A 20,529-nucleotide genomic window follows, 5' to 3' on the forward strand; every position below is an offset into this window, starting at 1 on the left:
AGAGGGGATGAAAGGTTTGCATAAAAATGATTTTTATTTTGAAAGTTTGTGACCCCTTCTTCTGCGTCACGCATATCGGACTATGTTCGAATATAAACACTACTTGTGTTTGTTTCCTCTTTGCCACAACACGACACCTCTATATTTTTTCTCCCAGGTCGAGGTGAAAGCTTTTCGGCTTTGGTTTCAGACGTGAAAGTAATTGGGGTTAATACGGTGTTACCTGTGCTTAATAATATCGATTATTGAAAAAAACATAAATTATTTTCAACTCGATTCAAATCGAAGGATCTTCTTGCCCTTGGTATGCGATTGAATCTACAATTTAGGCATAATTATTGTTATGAGAATGAAAAATAATTAACGCATCGTATTATATTTTTTTATCTTGGCCAACAACTTTTTGTATGGTGCGTGTAGAATAATCGTTGCATCTCGGAACACTACGGCTATTTTTCGAAGATATAAATTCGTTGCATTTTAACGATGAAAAAAAATTAAATGTAAAGAAAGTTATTTTTACTTAGTTGTTTATACCGTATACTGCTCCGCGCCCTCTGTTATTAGGTCTAATGAATTCCACAATATTCTATCCAGTACGTATTTTTGTTTCCTCGGAAATCTAGATCAGACTGAATAAAAGGGGAATATCATTTAATTGGTGTTATTGGGATGAGCCGTCCAAATGGTAGACTCTACTAAGTAACAATTTTTTGAAGTACTTGCAGGTATTTTTCATTGTTATATGACGATTTTCTCATCTAAAATTAAAACTTTATTATTATTGACAAAATAAAATTTTATATAGTAAATTGTACCATACTAATTAAGTATTTAGTTCTTGAATTTTAAATTATTTATTGTTCTTTGCTATGTTATACGAATTATGAATATTAAAATCTCAAACAAGAATGTAAGATCCAAATTCAAACTAATCGGTTTCTTTCGATTGCGATTATTCGATTTTAAATCGACATCTTCTTTTGTTTTTCAATACTGGGAACACTGGTTAGTCCGCCACGTTTCGCCAAGTACCACTGACAACTGCCAACCTTGCTGTTCTAGTCGTTCCTCTGACGAAAATCGAAATCAGTAATTTTATGTCGTTAATCATCGATCACGTTAACTAGGTAATATTTTGATTTAAAAATGAGTGCACCAGCACCAGCCTATAAAACTGGGATAGTGAAGCAGGTAATCCAATATAATTATTATTTTCTTTACACACAAATAGGCCTAAGCTTTTCTCCTTTTACCTCGTGCACGATGGTGCCCTGTTGGCACCGCGTTCTTGATTTCCAACATAACATTGATCGATTTTTGCCTAGATTTCAAGTTAGAAATGTGAACATATCAGAAATGTTTAGTATTTTCTTATGTTATAGAATAACTACGCGTATTTTTATGCGAGTGAGATAAAATCAATAAAACTGACACTAAGAAATTTTCGAGTTTTTGATAGAAAAAGCTTGCGATATGAATTGAAGTGTGGCTAATTTAGCATCGAATGCTTGTAGGTGTTGTCTGGAGACACAGTCGTGATAAGAAAACAACCACAGGGGGGTCCGCCGCCAGAAAAAGTCATCGCTTTGTCGGGCATCACTGCGCCGAAACTAGCGCGGCAAAGGACCGCAAACAAGTGAGTGAAATTCATATTTAACCTTATATTAACTCTATCCAGTGTTAAAATCGGCGAAAAAAGCGAAGTTGTGTTTTGTATTTATAATAGTTCTAATTTGTTGCTACACATATTCTAACTGACACCAAATTGATAGCTCTAAATTTAGTTTCCCCTATATCACAATTTTCAGTGTTGAAATGTGGAAAACCTGTAATTTTGGTTTAAATCTTGATTTGTGTATGAGCAAATTAGCACCAATATCTAGCAACTGCAAAACTAGAGTTTAGCTAGTGTTTTTTACTGACCCATATTTGGTAAAATGATCAAATTATTTATGAATTTCATACTTTGCACCTATTTTTGTCAGCAGTTTGCAACTGCCTTAAATGAGTTTATGATAACAACATAATTCTAAAATAGTTTTGTAATAGGAGACTTAACTATAATGTCTCAAATACAAAGCATTTATGCTGTACAATGATTGTACCAATTATGCTAAAAGGTTAGGATGTTTAACCATTATTTTAAATTCAGCTAAAAGCATATAAATTTCAATTTGAATATTAAATAACTACAAGAAACTTGTTTAATATATAATATATTAAAACAGGGAAATAAAGATGCATATAACTACAATTTAAAAGCATTGGGTGACACTAAATGACAATAGTTGTTGTATAATGTTCAGCAAGTATAATAAATAAATCCTACGCAATTATTGTATTGCCTTTCAACTGTAATGGAACTTATTAATGTACTGAAGGATAAGATACAATTTAGTATCTATTTTTATTTACAGTTAAGATGAATTCTAAAGCTAAAATCTTCAAAATGTTAGATGAAAGCTCTTACAAGCGGGAGATTACTAGTATATTGTTATGTTAACAAGTATGATAATATCAAACTGTCTAAGTAGACGAGTATGACAATGATGCCAATTCTGGTGTACATACATCTCTAAATTAAACTATATTGATAATATTAAAAGTATTGCTATCCCTCACATCAAACATTGCAAAACAGATAGTGCTATTTTTTGAAATGTTAATTTTCTGTCTATTGTAATAGTTTACATCACTTTTATTCACTATTTGCGTGTTTGGTTTTAGCAATTAACACACAAGTAGTCTAGGGTGGCATGCTATGCACATATGTGGGGTTGTATGAGTCTGGACGGCTAGGTGGTCAGAAAAAGGCCCTCGGAAGCTTTACCACACAATTAAACTGTGCAGTATAACCAAAACATGCTGATGAAGATGCATTCATTTTCGAATTTGGAATAAAGCCCAAATAAACCAATGTGATTTTGGGTATAAGCATAAACCAAAACCAAACTTTGTAACTGGCTTGGCTTTCTTGCTCTTTTGTTGAAAGAAATGTACTGAAAGGAATATGTGCATAGCAAGCTTCCCTTATGCATATGCTAATAGGCTAGTTAGTTTTATTCTTTATAAATACAACATTTGACCCCATGCTTTTTATGCTTCATGCTACCGTTAAATTTAAGGCCATACAACCTATTTCGGAGGTAAGCAATTTATTATTAAAGTTTGATCTTAGATTAAATCTGATGTGGAAATTCTAATAAACTTTATTTCTTATAAATTTGAAGGAATAAATTATGTGAAATTTAGAGATAAAATATTATCCAAAAACTATGTGTTACATAGTTTTCAATAATAACAAGCCCCGTTATGTACAAGCACAATTTGTATTTCCACATCAGATTCCAAAGTTATTGATAAACTTTCTGTCTCTCTTGTAACTCTTTGGGTAGGAGTTTTCAGGGTAATTATCAGAATAGTTAGAAGCTTTGTCAATGAAAAAATAAATGCAATCACATTTTTCCATTAAGCTATAACAAAAACCAGTATTGGCAATAATTACTATTAAATCCTACAGTTCATCCTATTTGGATTATCCTATTAAATATTGAATTTTAATTTATAGTGTGAGTTCACAGTCCTGTTTATTAAACTAATTACTGCAAATTGATATAAGCCATTATCTTGATTATGCTTAAAAGGAGATTTCGAGACTACTCCACAAATTAGAGTATAAGTTCCAGTAACAATGTTTAATTATGTATAATAACTTAAAATAACTTCATGTATTATATCCCAGCTGTTATAACAGCTTCTACTAATAATCCACTTTAGTCAAATATTTTGTTTATCCGAGCAAGTGAAATTAATTAGCACAACTAGAAATGATGTGGTTCAATTTTCTGAAAAATTTCTTAGTATGGTTAGACTTTGTCATATCATCATCATCATCACCACTTCAACTGATTGAAGTCCACTGCTGGACATAGGTCTTTTGTTAGAGGTAGGGTAAAGGAAGTTCCAAAATCCACGATCCAGCGACTTGTTTGATGTTGTCTGTCCGCCTCATTGCGGGCCTACCCACTTTAGGTTTACCTGTGCGTGGTCGCCATTGGAAACCCACCATCCATCGGTTCTCAGAGCTATGTGCCCCGCCCTTCAGCTTTGCGACTCGCTGAGCGATGTCGTTAACTTTGGTTCTGTTATGGATCTCCTCATTTCTAATTTGATTATGTAGAGATACTCCCAACATAGCTCTCTCCATTGCCCGCTGAGTAACTCTGAGCCTTCATATAAGGCCTACCCGACTTAGCTAAGGTGGTAAGGATGAGCAGTGCAATATTATTTGCCTAATATTTAGGTACTATACTATTAATTGAGTAGATGAAATGTTTGAGCATTAAATTGTGATTTTTATTTTGTTTTTTTAAATAAATATTTTGGTTGGTATAATATATTTTGGTATAATGTATTGTTAACTGAGTTTAATTGTTCCAATTTTTTTTTTACATTTACTTTATCTTTGGTTTTTAAGTTTTTTTTATTGAATATTAATTTGTCATAATACTTATAAAATATATAAATCTCTGTAACTTTTACAAAGAAATTGTCTGAATATTTTAGTTCAGTTCTTACTTAATAATTTAATAATGTCAATTGCGTATTACAATATGGCTACAGCGCAAGGCTTGGCAAAAGCGAAATTTTTTTTTTCACAAATTTACAATTTTATTAGATGTTATGAATCTGCTGCAATTTCAATTTATTTTTTTGATATTTTGTTCATTTTGTAAAGCAAGTCTCTTTATGCCCAAAATAAAACTTATCTAAGACTTCGAAATAGAGCAGTATTTGATCATTATCTTTTCTCTCTTATTTTTATTTTTTAACTATTTTTTTTAACTACTACTTTTTTAATCAACAGTATAAATTCTTAATGTTAGTCAGACAACTGAACTGACAAACTGGACATTTATAACTATCAGAACATTCCACTATCAGAACTATCAGAACATTTGAAATTTATTTTATACTAATTCTTTTAATATTGGTATTTTTGTTGTTTACTTTTAAAAATAAATAAGCTAGGATATCGCAAAAATAAGAGTCCTTTAAAACTGAATTTAGTTTTCAGTTAATACATTCTTACAACCTTATATATTTTGAAGTTATTAGACTCTATATTTGGATGACTGTTGCAGTGACACGGAAACAAAAGATGAACCATTTGCTTGGGAAGCCCGTGAGTTCCTCAGGAAGAAGCTTGTAGGCAAGGAAGTGGTCTTCACAGCTGAAAAACCACCTAACTCTGCTACCAGAGAGTATGGTTCTTTATGGGCAGGAAAGGATCCTCTCAAAGATGAAAACATGACAGAGGCTCTGTTGGCTGAAGGACTTGTGAAGGTTAGGGAAGGGGGACGAAACATACCTCAATTGAAAAGGCTTGTAGAAATTGAAGAAGTGGCAAAATCGCAAGGCAAGGGCATTTGGGGATCTGACCTTCAGGTATTATGTATAATTATTTTCATTAATGTTAGCTTGAATTACAGTAAGTTTTGAATTTTCTTTCATAGTAATTTGAATGTCATTGATGCAGAGTCTTAAAAATATGTATTATGTTGACATGGATCAAAATGCTGATCAATGATGTTAAACAATTGAATGTATCGGGTCATATGTTGGTGTGGTGCCTCATATTACTAAATAATAATACATAGTTACTTCTGTAATCATGATAATTGATAATGACTTCTGTTATCGAAAGTAATTGATTGAAAGAATGAAAAGAAGCAATTGAATAAATTAGTTTTGATAATATTATTATATTTATTAGAAATCATTTAATCATTAGTTTCAATGACTCCTTTTTTATTTTTAACATATATCTGTCTTGTTTGAATAACAACAATTTATTTAATATAACATAAATATACTTATTTATGTTGAATTCATAGTTTAAAGACCTTATTAACATAAAATATAATATTGAACATATTTGTTTAGAACCATGTGCGAGACATTAAATGGACTGTTGACAACCCAAAAGCATTTGTGAACAAATTCAATGGACAACCTGTGAAAGCTACTATTGAGTATGTCAGAGATGGATCCACAGTGAGAATTTGCTTGTTGAATGACTTTACACCTATCACATTGATGCTCTCAGGAATCAGAGTAAGTAACCTTAAAAATATATATCACTTTGCTACAAATACTCATTATTGTCTTCTAAATACAAAATGGTCTATCAAATGTGGTTTTCTTGTAACCCCTTTGAATTTAATGTCTGTTTTTATATAGTGCCCTGCTGTAAAACAAGATGGTGAATCAGAGCCCTATGCGGAAGAGGCACGTTTTTTCCTAGAGTCCAAACTGCTCCAAAAAGAAGTTGAAGTGGTCCTGGAGTCGGTGAACAATAACAACTTTGTAGGAACCATTCTTCATCCACAAGGAAATATTGCCGAAGCGTTAGTTAGGCAAGGCTTCGCGCGATGCGTAGATTGGTCTCTTGCTGTCATGAAATCTGGTAAGCATTTGCAGTCGTTTCTTTGTTTAGATTAAAATCACTTGAAAAATTGGCAATATATTTCATTGCTCTTTACCCGTATCAATAGTATCTTTTATTATATCTTGGGATACCTTATAAGAACGTCCTCCACACTAGTAATCCCATGTTGTCCTAGCCATAAGTAGTCATCTGTAACCCACTTAACAAATAAGAGGGTGTTCTCCATTATTAAGGGCAGAGATATAAGAAAGTAATGCACAGCCTGCTGTTCTGCCCATTTGGGACATCTTTGTTAGGATGTTGTTTTCTTTGTCTTAGCAAGCATACTCCAACCTAGACCTCATCTTTTATTTATTTATTTTATTTTTTTCTAACAGGCATGATTGTTTTCAAGAGCTGGCCTATTGTTAATAAAAAAACAAATGTTCCACCCCCGCAGTGTAAATGAACATACTGCTATTAAATGCAATAATTTCTTTTTTAAATTACACTCATTAATACATTATTTTTATAGTTATATAGAAAAATGATTATTTTTATGAGCCTCGATGCCTGAAACAAAAATTATTATTATTATAACTCCTTCATCTTTTTTTTTTATGATTATAGGAGCATCTGCATTGAGGGCAGCTGAGCGCACAGCAAAGGAAAGCAAACTCCGAATCTGGACGAATTATGTAAGCAATGCGCCCGTCATCGCTGCTAAAGACAAAGAGTTTTCAGCCACTGTGCTCGAGGTTGTCAATGGTGACGCCCTTGTGGTAAAGATGCCTAACAATGTGCAGAAGAAAATTTTCCTGGCTAGTATTAGGCCACCACGCGAGAAGTAAGCAAATTCAAATTATTACAATTTTTTGAAGTTATACTTCTTTTGGAGTGATGGAGAAAAATTATGAATTTTTACGATGCGTACCGACACCTGCATTCTACATCGTAAAGTTAGTTCTTGGTGGCATGAAAATCGATAACTAAGTTGTATATTCTAGTATTTTTATATTTAGAACACGTGTTTCGTAACAGTACAAACAGTGTGAATAAATAAATATTATTACGTTAATAAAACCTTATTTAAATAAAATATTTTTGTTTAATTTTAATATTTATCGTTAATCACTACTGAATTTTGGCTAAATTTTTTCCATACGCCAAAGAAGTATAACTTCTAACGCGTGTACATAAGTACACACACTCTTTTTTTTTTGACATGTTTGCCAGTTTTCTCTATTCTCTAGTTGCCCGTTCACTTTTTTGTAATTTATAAAATGTTTCTAGGAACAGCCCCGATGAAGAAGGCAAACAGTCCCCCAGGCCAAAAGGATTCAAACCCCTGTATGACATACCCTGGATGTACGAAGCGAGGGAATTCATTCGCAAGAAGGTTATTGGCAAAAAGATTTTAGTGATTGTTGATTACATCCAGCCTGCAAAGGACAATTTCCCAGAAAAGACATGCTGCACAGTTATCGCTGGTGGAATGTAAGTTATGGTTTCATAGTTTATTTGAATTGTGAAGATAAAGTCTCGGAAGGCTCTTAATATTATCATTTTGTCTCAATTTCTCCAAATACCATACAAAGGTGCCATAAAACTCTTGTATCTATTTTATTTCAGGCACTCTACTTCAATTTATGTATTTAAGAGCAAAGATCTAATATCCGCAGTATATATTTACCCTAGCCACAGAATCTGTGCCTCTCTTTGTTTGCCTTTCTATTATAATTATACAAGTGCATATCCTGATTTAAAAAAACTTTCCCAGATTGTTCATTAAAAGGAAGAATGAATAGTTATCTTCTGGGCAAATGCGTCCCATTACAGGTATTAGGCATTCTGAGATTATCATCTGGTGAGATTATTGTAAAGCATGATAGTATAGTGATCATCATGATCATTACTTTAACTGATTGACTACTGACGTCCACTGCTGGACATAGGTCTATTGTAGGGCGTTCCAAAATCGACGATCCTGGGCCGCTTGTTTCCAGCGACTAGCTTTATGTCTTATGTCAACCTCATTGGGGGGTCTACTAACGCTGCGTTACTGGTGGTGGGTGGTGGGTCGTGGGTCGACCAACGTCCATTGGTTCTCCGAGCTATGTGCCCCGCCCATAGCCACCTCAGCTTCGCGATTCGTTGAACTATGTTGGTAACTGGCGTTCTTCTTCAGATTTCCTCATTTCTGAATGAATCACGTAGAGATACTCCTAACATATCTCTTTCCATCGCCCTCTGAATTACTCTGAGCCTTTTTATGAGGCGCACAGTTAGTGGATGAGGACCAGGTTTCAAAAAAATTATTCCTCAAGCATATTATTTCCTTATGCCTCAAAGCAATATGCCTGAAGCATTTTATTGCCTTCCTTGTATCACCCGTTTGAAAATTCATTGACGATGAGTCTAATAAATGCATTATTTCACTTAACACTAAATAAATATATCATTTCTTTTACAGTAACATTGCTGAAGCTTTAGTAGCCAAAGGCTATGCAACAGTGGTGAGGTACCGCAACGACAATGATCAGAGGAGTGCTCACTATGACAAGTTGCTCGAAGCTGAACTGAAAGCTCAAAAAGCGTCCATCGGGGTTCACGCCAAAAAAGACATACCCACTCATCGCATTCAGGACACGAGTGGAGATTCTGCAAAGGCGAGAAAGTTCTTCCCCTTTTTGAAGCGTGCTCAAAAGACAGAGGCTGTTGTGGAGTTTATCGCCAGCGGGTCGCGTATGCGACTGTACATTCCGAAGGAGTCAGTGCTTGTGACCTTCCTGTTGGCTGGTATCAACTGCCCGAGGGGATCTCGTCCTGCGATAGGCGGCGGCGGCGCCATGCAACAGGCTGAACCTTTCGGTGAGGAAGCTCTGCAATTCACAAAGGAAAAGTGTCTCCAACGCGACGTTATTGTATCGATCGAAGAAATGGACAAGGCTGGCAATTTCATCGGCTGGCTTTGGATTGAAAATGAGAATCTATCTATTTCACTCATTGACCTTGGGCTGGCTTCGATGCATCACACAGCTGAAACATCTGAATTTGCACGCGCGATTAAGAACGCAGAAGAAAATGCCATTAAAAAACGCATTGGCATATGGAAAGATTATGTAGAAGTGGATAAAGAGATAGAAAAGGAACGCAATGCCTCGGTTCAAGATCGCATTGTGAAGTACGCAAAAGTAATAATTACTGAAATAACATCTGATGGCACTTTCTTCGCCCAGAACATCGAGTTGGGTAACAAACTAGAGGCATTAATGGACAAAATTCATCAAGAATTCATCACCAATGCTCCTCTACCAGGCTCCTATGTGCCAAGAAAGGGACAAATTTGCGCTGCCCGCTTTACCGCAGATGAACAGTGGTACAGAGCAAGGGTTGAAAAGATTACTGACGATAAAATGGTTCAAGTATTTTATATCGACTATGGCAATAGAGAGGTTAGTTGATCATAATCGGCTATTTTCAAATTTTGTTCATTAGTGGCCTATTTATAAAGAAATATATCTTGGCAATAGTTGTAAAGTAAGAATTCTATACTACTTCTCTTGGTAGAACCCAAGAAAAAATTGTACGTAATAGTTGACATAGCACAGAATTACTTCACAGAATAGTACTGAAGTTCATTTGCGTTGAGAAAATATTTTAGCAGTATACAGCTGCAAGGTAAAGGTGTCATAGTGGAATACCAGTTATATACTAGAAAATTATATTCAGTTGATAAAAATCGATTCTTCAATAGTATTTGTTATTATAGAGTTAGATTCTAAAATTTTTTGCCCAAAACGTAAATTAATCTTCTTTTCCAGCGATGAAATGATCCTCATGTTTAAAATTAAGTGCAGGTAAATTAAATAAAAATCATGCAAAGAACTCAACAATTTCATTAACGTTACTAATGGTCACACTGACTTTAATTTTTATCTTCCCGATTGTTTCTGAAAAACAAAGTCTACTATTTTCTTAATGCAAATGCACTTCAGTGGAAGGCTATTCCTTATTATGAAAATGAAACCAACACCATACACTAATTTTATTTCCACTGACAAGGGATAAAATATACTTTTGTATTAGCATGGCAATTGGCAATAGACAAAGTTTATCCCCATTAAATTTAACATGTATTCTATTTCAATTTTTTTACACCTGCTAGCCAATGCTCTGCAATTAGAGAAAACTGTGAGACAAACATTTTGTCGCTTTCCAGCAGTGAATATGAGTCCTGCGTCGGTAACTGTCACAAGCACGGTCACAAAAAGTCAAGTCAAATACTTCTTTATTCAAATAGGGCTATAGATGGCACTTTTGATTCGTACGTAGTTAAATAATGGAGATAACTAAACGCGCCCTGATTTAAGAATCCTGCTGCAATAAAGTTAGCCGGGTGATCGTTTTGCTATCACCATCTTGCATTGATATTTAAAAAACCTGGTTAGAGCAATCCTTCAAACACAAGGTTTATATTATCTAGATAATCCTTAATACTGTAATAGGGCTCTATAAGCTCACGTAAGTATTTATTTAAACTCTTATATTTACACAGTTAGAAATATAAAGGACGAATAAGAGAGAAACACAAAGACTGGAGTAGAATAAATACCATTGTTAATGTATGAAAATGTTTAGGTGTTGAGTCCAACCCGACTGGCTATCCTACCGTCCGGCACTGAGACAGAGCCGCCTTACGCCACCGAGTACGCGCTGGTGTGCGTCAAGTTCGCTGTGGACCCCGACGACCGGCAAGAGGCCGTGCGGGCCTTCTCCATGGACACGCTCAACAAGAAGCTACTGCTCAACGTGGAGGTGCGCGGGGTTCCGTCTTGTGTCACCCTGGTTGATCCCACCACCAACACCGACATTGGGAAGGTAACTTAGTTAATGTTTGTTCACTTAGTTCACCTATCGCTGAAATATTGTTTTTATCTTACGACTAGCAGTTGTCGCGACTTTGTCCGCGTTGGTTTTTGTTTTAAAAGGCTCACGTAGGAACAGTTTATTTGTAAGTATTTTCAAACTATCAGTTGAAATAGCACAAAATACATTTTTTTATACGTTTTTTATTCACTGAGATGTGGAACTGTGTTTCCTGTACGTATAACTTGAGTACCCACAAGGCTTACCTTAATCGTGAATAAACATTTTGAAGGCAAGTGTACTCCAACTTCCAACCTCATCATAGATTTCTAACAGGCATGATTGTCGTACCTCTGGTGGAGGGCTTCGGCCGTTGCTAGTTACCACCTACCGACAAAGACTTGCCGCTAAGCAATTCAGCGTTCCTGTACGATGCCGCGTAGAAGTAGAGGCAAGAGTGTAATATAACTATTATATACAACAGATTAGTTTAGTTAATTTTTGATATGTCTTTTGTGCAGCAGTTTCAGGGCTTGACCCCACACTGTGGAAAATTGTGGAGATTACCAAGCTCAGCCATCCCATTATTAGGGTAGTTATATTTTTCTTAATTCTTTGTTAAAATTTATTTACTTGAAGTGTGCTGCTGACTTTAAGGTTGGGAACCTCTGGGTTATCCCATCATCATCTTAGACTGTATTTAACAGCAGGTGAGATTGTAAAAGGGTTGTAGTGGAAAAAAAAAAAAAAATGTAAAATATCCCTTATGCGTGCTATAATGGTAACACTTGTGGACAGAACCTGGTGAAGGAGGGCCTGGTGCTGATGGAGAGCACCCGCGAGCACCGTCTGATCCCGCTGGCGGCGGAGTACCGTGCGGCGCAGGAGCACGCCAAGAGCTCGCGCCTCAACTTGTGGCAGCACGGAGACATCACCGACGACGATGCGGTGGAGTTCGGAGCGCGTCGCTAGCGCCAGCTTCCCTGGTACGATGCCACCGCCTCGCCAACGCACAAGCTGCACTGCGCCACGTGCACCTCCCCGCACGTCGAGACAATCATCTACACCATCTTGTACGACTTTTTGTAAGGCAGCGAGCAGGCATACGTACCCGGCAGATCGGATCCGGACGACGATTGAACTATTGATATGTGTGTTTCTATTACTATAATCTTTCGGACTGCCTTCCCAAAAAAAATTTCTGTCTTTACAAAATAAATATGATATCCATTTTAAATGTAAATGTTAGAATATCTATATAGATAAATATATATTATATTAGATGAGAGGAAGGAGCCTCTCTACAAAGTATTCTCTGTGAACTGTGTGTCGAATGTGTGTGGGTAATCTATTAGTTTTCAAGTGCATAATATAAACTCTTCTCTGGCACGGAACTTAACAATTTATTAATGTATCTATAGAGTGCCACATGATGGCTATTTTTCGTGAATGCAGTGTCTGGCTTCACAAAATAATTATGATATCCATTTTTAATGTTTCAAATTAGTAGTTATCTATATAGATTATATATATTATATTATATGAGAAAGCTGTTGACCGCAATACTACGTAGTGTTCTCTTTGGACGTGCGATCGTGTAGGTATTCTTCTTATTGGTCTCTGACTGCATAATATAAACTTGAGCTCTGGTACGAAACATCAATTATTGTATTGCCAAATGATGGCATATTTGTACCTCTAATACATTAATCACTTTAGATGTGTCTACATATTTTTATATTTCACTAAGATAAACTGAATTATTAATATAATAAAATAGTGAATTATACATAGACTTATATGATAGAGACAATTCGACTTGTCTATATTTAATTTATGAAATGACTAATTATTATGGTATAAAAATACCGAATGGAAATAAATGAATAGATAAATGTTACATCATTATTTATTTACATTTTATTATTAACGATAACATATTCTTAATGATATGTCTACATTTTGATCACTTGTATGTCGTGATAGATAAACTGGCTTTTGATGTTTACATGTTGTTATAGTTCGATCTCTGTCTATATTCTTATTAGATTGAACACTTTGAATTTCTATTTTAAAATGCAATTAAAATCTATGCATTATGAATTTGACTGTGTAATATTAGCCAAGTGTGTTTTACCTGATGTAATAATTTTAAAGCGAAGTCGTGAGTGTATAATTGAATTTTTTAACGTTATTTTTTATTTTAACATTTTATTTACAGTAAAATTGGTCCGTATTGTTTATCGTACTTACGAACGTATTGTTTTGTAGGCCTACCTTTACTTCCAGAGATGTTTTTTGAACTTATTAAAAAGATATATTCGTCTCAAGAGTACCACACGGTGCATTAATTATTGTTAATGATATTGAACTCAGTATGTATAAAAATAAATATTTTAGGAATTAATTTCTTTGTTTTTTTTCAATCGCTTTTTGGCTAAAGAAATTAATCATTAGATTTCAGAGTACCAGCTACTGGAATAGCCCTGTTCTGGAATGTAAAACCTTTTTTGAAGTCTAATGAAAAAAAAAGTTACTGAGGAATGTCATTTTTCCAGGTATCATAAGATTACTAAAATTTGATATTAATATTTTGAAGTATTGGACGCCCCATTTAGATGCAATCCGCCAACCAGACGTCAGCTTGGCGGCGCATTTCTACTTTTAGTCTCATTTTTGTTTATGTTGAACTACGAAATATTTTTGCATAGGTATCGAATACTAAAACGGTACAAATTTATAGACCATGTCTAATCTTTTTACCCGCAGTTCTGTCACACACTTGGAAATTGGTATTTTCCAAGTCACTTCACGTCCGTAACGTCTACCACCTTATCCTGAGGCCCACCTTCACGTGTCCCATGGGTGGTGCTAAATGAACTGCAATGCCAAGTCCCAGGCGGCGCCTGAATAACCTGTACCTGGCTACTGCTCTCAATCACCTAAAAACAAAAAATGCAGCTTTATTACCTTGGAAAAGTGCCAAAAGTATAACTCCCAACCCCCTTTTCGTAACATGGAAAAGTCAGATAACGAGAATACGATGTTGTGCGACCCGACTAAACCTCTGCGCTCTCCGGTACCCGGGATGGAGTGTAAAAAATGTTACCGATGACGCCTCAGGAGTGAGTTACAAGGCTCCCGCTGCCGGTAATTTTACTGGAAACAAAGTAGGTGCGAATAGTTTTCCAACGAATTTTCTTATTACAAGGATCTAGGAGTTAATCAGTTAGAAGTTTTACTGCGCCAAATCCATCTATGATCAACACTATAACGTTCATGATTCCTATAATACTCAACAACCAGGTGACCATAAAGAAAGTACTAAACACCCTTCTTGGCCAAGAGTGCCCAGTGTGAGATATCCAAACAGAAAGATACCACCGGCCTCACCTCTAGAAAGTATTGATACTGCAAACAAATACTGTAGACCAAACGGAACATGGAAGTAAAAATAAGGAAAAAAGACTCCTAAGCCACCACCTATATGGAATAGAAGATATCACAATAAACTCACATAAACTCTGGAAAGAGCTGGAAAGTCTGCATTTACATACAAAATTGTCAATAGAAATCTCCAATAAGCATCAAATTGAGGGATACAGAAGTGTAAAAACATCTCATATCTTTGGCTAGGGAGAATCAATTGATTGGACATACATTCAATACAGAAGACTCAACATTCGATGGTATAGTTATTAAAAATCTAAGATAAAATAATTATCATTTTTATTGAGACAGTAAAAATCGAACACTCAAAGAAAAGTATAACCGTGACAATATGGACACATTTTAGCTTGCAATGTGACGTTGAATAATAATAATAATAATAAGACAGTTTAACAAAAACAATATTGTTCCTCCACTATCCTGGACATACACTGTTGTATGTACCATACCTTTTGTTTGGCACAAAGGCTTGCTAAGTAAAATTAAAGTGCTGTTACCACACCCCTTTATTACCTTACTAAAATTTTACCTTACAGGTGGAATCTTTTTTTAGTTAGGGAAGGCGAATATCAATTCAAAATTTAAGTTTAGTGATTGGGCTACAGTAGGCATATACAAAAGTAGGGATAGGCTCTATGCTGTATAAGGAAAAATAGTATAATAAGATGCAAACTTTCCTGGAACGCGTAAAAACTTTCTCTAAAATATTTAAAAAGGTTTGTGTCCAAGCAAAATCTTTTTATGTAAAAGAGAAAATAATGAAATCTGACAACAAAATACACGCAACCAAAGACTAACTAGAAACGGAAATAAATTAGTGATATCTGATAGTCTGAGAAAAGTATAGAAATCCTTTGTGGGGATGCTTTTATAACATGATACCAAAGGTAATATTAGATCTACTTTACCTAAGTTTAAACAATATATTAAAACACATTTAACAAATCGTGGTTACTACACGATTGATGAATTCCTTAACAAAAGGCTGCTTGGAAGTAGGCCTAATCTCTCACAAAACAGGAAAATTCTAAAGATTGTGGAACTTTAAAATGATTTTGGAAAAGAGTAATCTGCCGTGTTTCTTGCCGGCTCTTCTCAGTGGAATCTGCCTTCTGAACCGGTGGTAGAATCACTACAGACTGACTTGACGTTTCAAAAGTGCTTATTAATTAGGCCTACTTGAAATAAATGAATTTTGAATGTATGTCAGGATTCTATCTTAGTATTTTATACATTATTTACTGTTAATTTTTCAAAATCCTGGTGTAATAACAGTGCCAACTTTTAACAAAAGAGCCATAAAGAAACCCACTTGTTTTATCCAATGGGAAATTATCATAAAATGGTTAAAATATCAAAGAATACATCTGCATAATCAAGGACTGATGACAGGATAAAAAAATAAATAAAAATAAAATGAAGAATCAAGAAAGAGAGAAATAACACCATTAAGGAAATATCAGGCCTGACAATGAAGTTAGTGTTTGTGTATTACTTACAAGATGTCTTACCAGCTACCTTGTGGATACACTTCAATCTCTTCATTGTCATCATGTGAACCAAAAGACTTCCACTGCTGGATAAAGGTGGTTTGTAGGGAGTATCAAATAACGTCTTATAATGCTTGAGTCCAGCGGCTCCCTGCGATTTGGTTGATGTTATACATCCACCTTGTAGGGGGTCTACACCAACACTGCGTTTACATAAAAAAAAATATATAGTTAAAAAAAATTATATAGTTAAAATTATGTAATTATGTAATTATTAAAACAGATTAATTAACAATACTTTCTAGTATTTATTATAATAGTCTAGTGGATAGTTGATTGTCTGAGAATGTTTAATATTGTATTTTTTTTGAATAGTTTTAATAAACCTCATTTCTTTCTATCTAAAATAACTTTTATTAACTACCTATAAGATGTTAAATTAAATTTAAAAACAAAACCATGTAGGTACCATATCAAAAAAACTAACAAGCATTTAATTCCAAGTAATGTGTGAATCTTATGTCTAAAAAGTGACATTAGAGGAATATTAAGATAATAAAATAAAATGAAAAAAATATCTTAATAATAGAATATAAAAGAGCAATAAATAATCTTTTTCAAAATGTCTTATATTCTCCGATGTTCTCTTAAAAATTATAAATGGACTTTTAGGTTATAAAAATAAAACGATTTTTCCAAAAACTACATTTATTTATTTTTTACACTCTTATTTCCGATGTTCGTTGAGTATATCCTTTTACAGCCGCTTGCCACCTGAAGCCAAGGATGTCTCCATACTCGATGTTTGGGCCGCCATTTTGAGATTTTGAGTCTCCACCGGGGATACGTCCTTTAGGGAATCAGGCTGCCCCGAGGAATATTTTGGGCAAAACATGTTTCTTTCTTATTGTCAAAGTTCAAAATCACTTCAACACAATTGTTAGTTGATACAGGATAGGAGTTCGAGGAGCCATTGGCACACCACACAGTACACACTCGCAATATTTTTGCAATATTGAATATTGATGAAAAATTCAACACGTATCGCAGGCAGAAAATATTATTGACGGATAATTATCAATAATATCGTTGGGTCGCACTACCACTACCACTTCTTTTTTTATTAGCTGAATGACTTCGTGTTCTTAGGGCTTTATACATGCACAGCATATAGTAAAAATTCCGGCCGTCATGCGGCCGCCAATGGCCATCCAGTTCGACGTAGTCTGTCAACAATGTTGCCAGAATCCAATTTATCGTCCCAGATTCTAAACTGCTTTAAATGTATTTTTAATTAGATTATTATTAAGATTTAATCATCATCATCATCTAATTAAAGATGTTTGATATTTTAAATTTTAATTATATTATTTTCCGGTGAGTTAGAATGGAAATAGTTTGAGCGAATGATTTGAGTTTTGATGTGAAACATCTATCGCCTATAGAGGGTAAACCTGATTTGGCGTGGCGACACCGGCCGTGACACCCTATATAAAATAAAATGAATATTAATTTTGTAATAAAACAGTCATTATTAACCGACTTACAAAAAGGAGTGGTTATCCTTTTGGTTGTATTTCTTTTTTATTTGTGGAACAAATTTTTAAATGCTTTATCTTTTCATTATGCAATATCTGCAATAACTTACAGAAAACATCTGACAGGCGTCTCGTGACGGCTCACACGTTTTTTTTTTAAATATCTTCGGCGAAACTTATATCTTAGCAGGCCATATTGTTTGTCCTGTTTACTTTTTATAACTTCTTTCTAGAACTTAATTTTATTATTAAACTAACTGACCCGCGTAAATTTTTGTACCAAATCGGTCATTACCGCTTTTAATATCTTAAAAAACCCATAACCTAATTGCAGCGCCAACTACCGGCAGGGTGATTACGTATCTCGCGACAGCAATGCGACAGGCGTAAATCTTATGGAGGGTAGAGGTAAGGAGAGTCATCTGTGTATATGAAAAAGTGTCGTCAAAATGTATTAAATTAGGATGGCGCCACATTTGCATCAGGGTAACTCTTAAAAGAAGCGCCAAATATAAATATTGTTAGAGTAGGCTTGAAAAATAAACAAGGAAGTATGGAGATACAAGGAAGTAAGGTTATATTTACCACAATATTTTGTACAACGTAAGTTGTTGAAATTCTCAATAATTAACTACTTTAGTCGATAATGACATTAATTTTTTAACTCGGCATACTTCAATTCATCTACGATTGCTACATTCATACCATACCCTGTGCATCCACCAGCGCCATTGTGGAGGATTTTTGAACTGTTATTTAGCGCAACAACTGGACACTTTTTCAACTTTTCTCCCATATAAGATGACTCTCCTTACCCCTACCCTCCATATAACTTATGGAGGGTAGAGGTAAGGAGAGTCATCTGTGTATATGAAAAAGTGTCGTCAAAATGTATTAAATTAGGATGGCGCCACATTTGCATCAGGGTAACTCTTAAAAGAAGCGCCAAATATAAATATTGTTAGAGTAGGCTTGAAAAATAAACAAGGAAGTATGGAGATACAAGGAAGTAAGGTTATATTTACCACAATATTTTGTACAACGTAAGTTGTTGAAATTCTCAATAATTAACTACTTTAGTCGATAATGACATTAATTTTTTAACTCGGCATACTTCAATTCATCTACGATTGCTACATTCATACCATACCCTGTGCATCCATTAGCGCCATTGTGGAGGATTTTTGAACTGTTATTTAGCGCATACACTGGACACTTTTTTAACTTTTCTCCCATATAAGATGACTCTCCTTACCTCTACCCTCCATAGTAAATCTTGCAATCACTGCTGTCAAACGTCACTTTCGTTTATTTATTGTATGGAAAATTGACGTCGAAAATCGAGATACGTAATCACCCTGCGGGTCTAGTTTTATTTTCTATATAGACCCACCCAAATAATTAACGATCACGATTGCAGCGCCACTTGCCGGCTGCAACTGTGAATGCACACTATCCAGGAACCCACCCAAACACATACCTCTCGTTTGCATAAAATCTTCTTAAATGCCCGTGTTTACTACAACCCAGGGATCGCCTAAATCGAATGCCTAATGATTAGGCGATGACTGTAGAAAAAAACGTTTTATCAACTCTTAGGTGATAGCTATTGGCTATCACAAATTACTGCGAATTAATGTGGCTTGGTATAGGTAATGAACGTTGATCGAAGTAAGTAAATCGAATTAGTGACTGCTGATTTTGGTTTTTTGCAAAAAATTAGCACCCGTAAGTCTCAGCTCCTATTCCTATTAAAAAATAGAAAACGATAAAGGAAGAGTCAAAATCGCAATTAGTTTTCTCCCTTGCAGGAGGGTAATCAAGACAATTGGTCGTTGAAGGGCTTAATATACCTATGAGAGACGTTTATTGCCAGTCCTTCGTAGTATAATAGAGTTTAGGGGTAAAAATGTTCCTTTTTGAGCTGTCATATGTTATATTTGACTATCTGCCACTGGCAACACTGTATGTCACTCGCAAGTAGCTACAAACGCCCTTGTCAGGGAAAAGCTGATTTACTTGCTACATTGAATACCAGGGCTTCCAAGTACGAGTATGTTAAAATACCAAGGTCGAAATCAAGGTTTTAAAATATTAGTGGTAACAGCTCATAATGAAAAATGCCCTTCCAATCCCACCACACACACAGCATCACCTTGTTGCGAGTTAAACCGGGTTTCGCCACAGTCTTTGAAGCCTGACCGGCCTCTGACCACGACCTTTTTTGCACGTTCTTGTCCTACATGATCCACTTCTCATCATCAGTTATCAGCTTCTTCAAAAATGGTTTGATTTTATTACGTTATAAAGAATCACAAATTTACTTCTAACGCGCGTACTTAAGTACCTACACACACGTTTTTATTTGCACTAACCAGCTTTTGATTTCTCTTTTATTGAAAGAGGAAGTGTATAATATACATTGACAATCAACTTAGAATAATAAGAACTTTTGAATTTTGAATTTTGAATTTTGAATAGTGTCAGAAACTTGTAACTTTGCAACCCCGTAACTCTACTCTCCCTTTCCTATTGCATAGAAAGTGACCAAACACAGGTTACACAGGTGAGATACATTGCCAACTTCATACCATAAAAAAAAAATAGTTTTTATATTTTCAAAACCCCCTTAATATGGGTATCAAATGAAAGGGCTAGACTGGTAGAATAATGAACACTATTGAAAGCCGTGAGGATTTTTTAAATTTTTAATCTATATTATTCACACTTTTTCATTCTAGTACCTACT

At 34.8% G+C, this 20,529-nt stretch overlaps 1 protein-coding gene across 1 annotated transcript; it reads left to right on the forward strand.

Annotated features, from left to right (window-relative positions):
- Positions 1-1,027: 1,027 nt before the first annotated feature.
- On the forward strand, positions 1,028-13,709 carry LOC120636047 (staphylococcal nuclease domain-containing protein 1). Its single transcript, XM_039907315.1, has 10 exons — positions 1,028-1,194; positions 1,518-1,639; positions 5,148-5,451; positions 5,950-6,120; positions 6,247-6,472; positions 7,064-7,280; positions 7,727-7,930; positions 8,907-9,888; positions 11,075-11,314; positions 12,101-13,709. The coding sequence occupies exons 1-10, from the start codon at positions 1,150-1,152 to the stop codon at positions 12,272-12,274; spliced, it is 2,685 nt and encodes an 894-aa protein (XP_039763249.1). The 5' UTR covers positions 1,028-1,149; the 3' UTR covers positions 12,275-13,709.
- The last annotated feature ends 6,820 nt before the right edge of the window (positions 13,710-20,529 follow it).

The sequence above is a fragment of the Pararge aegeria genome, chromosome Z, assembly GCF_905163445.1.
Source record: "Pararge aegeria chromosome Z, ilParAegt1.1, whole genome shotgun sequence".
Classification (NCBI taxonomy): domain Eukaryota; kingdom Metazoa; phylum Arthropoda; class Insecta; order Lepidoptera; family Nymphalidae; genus Pararge; species Pararge aegeria.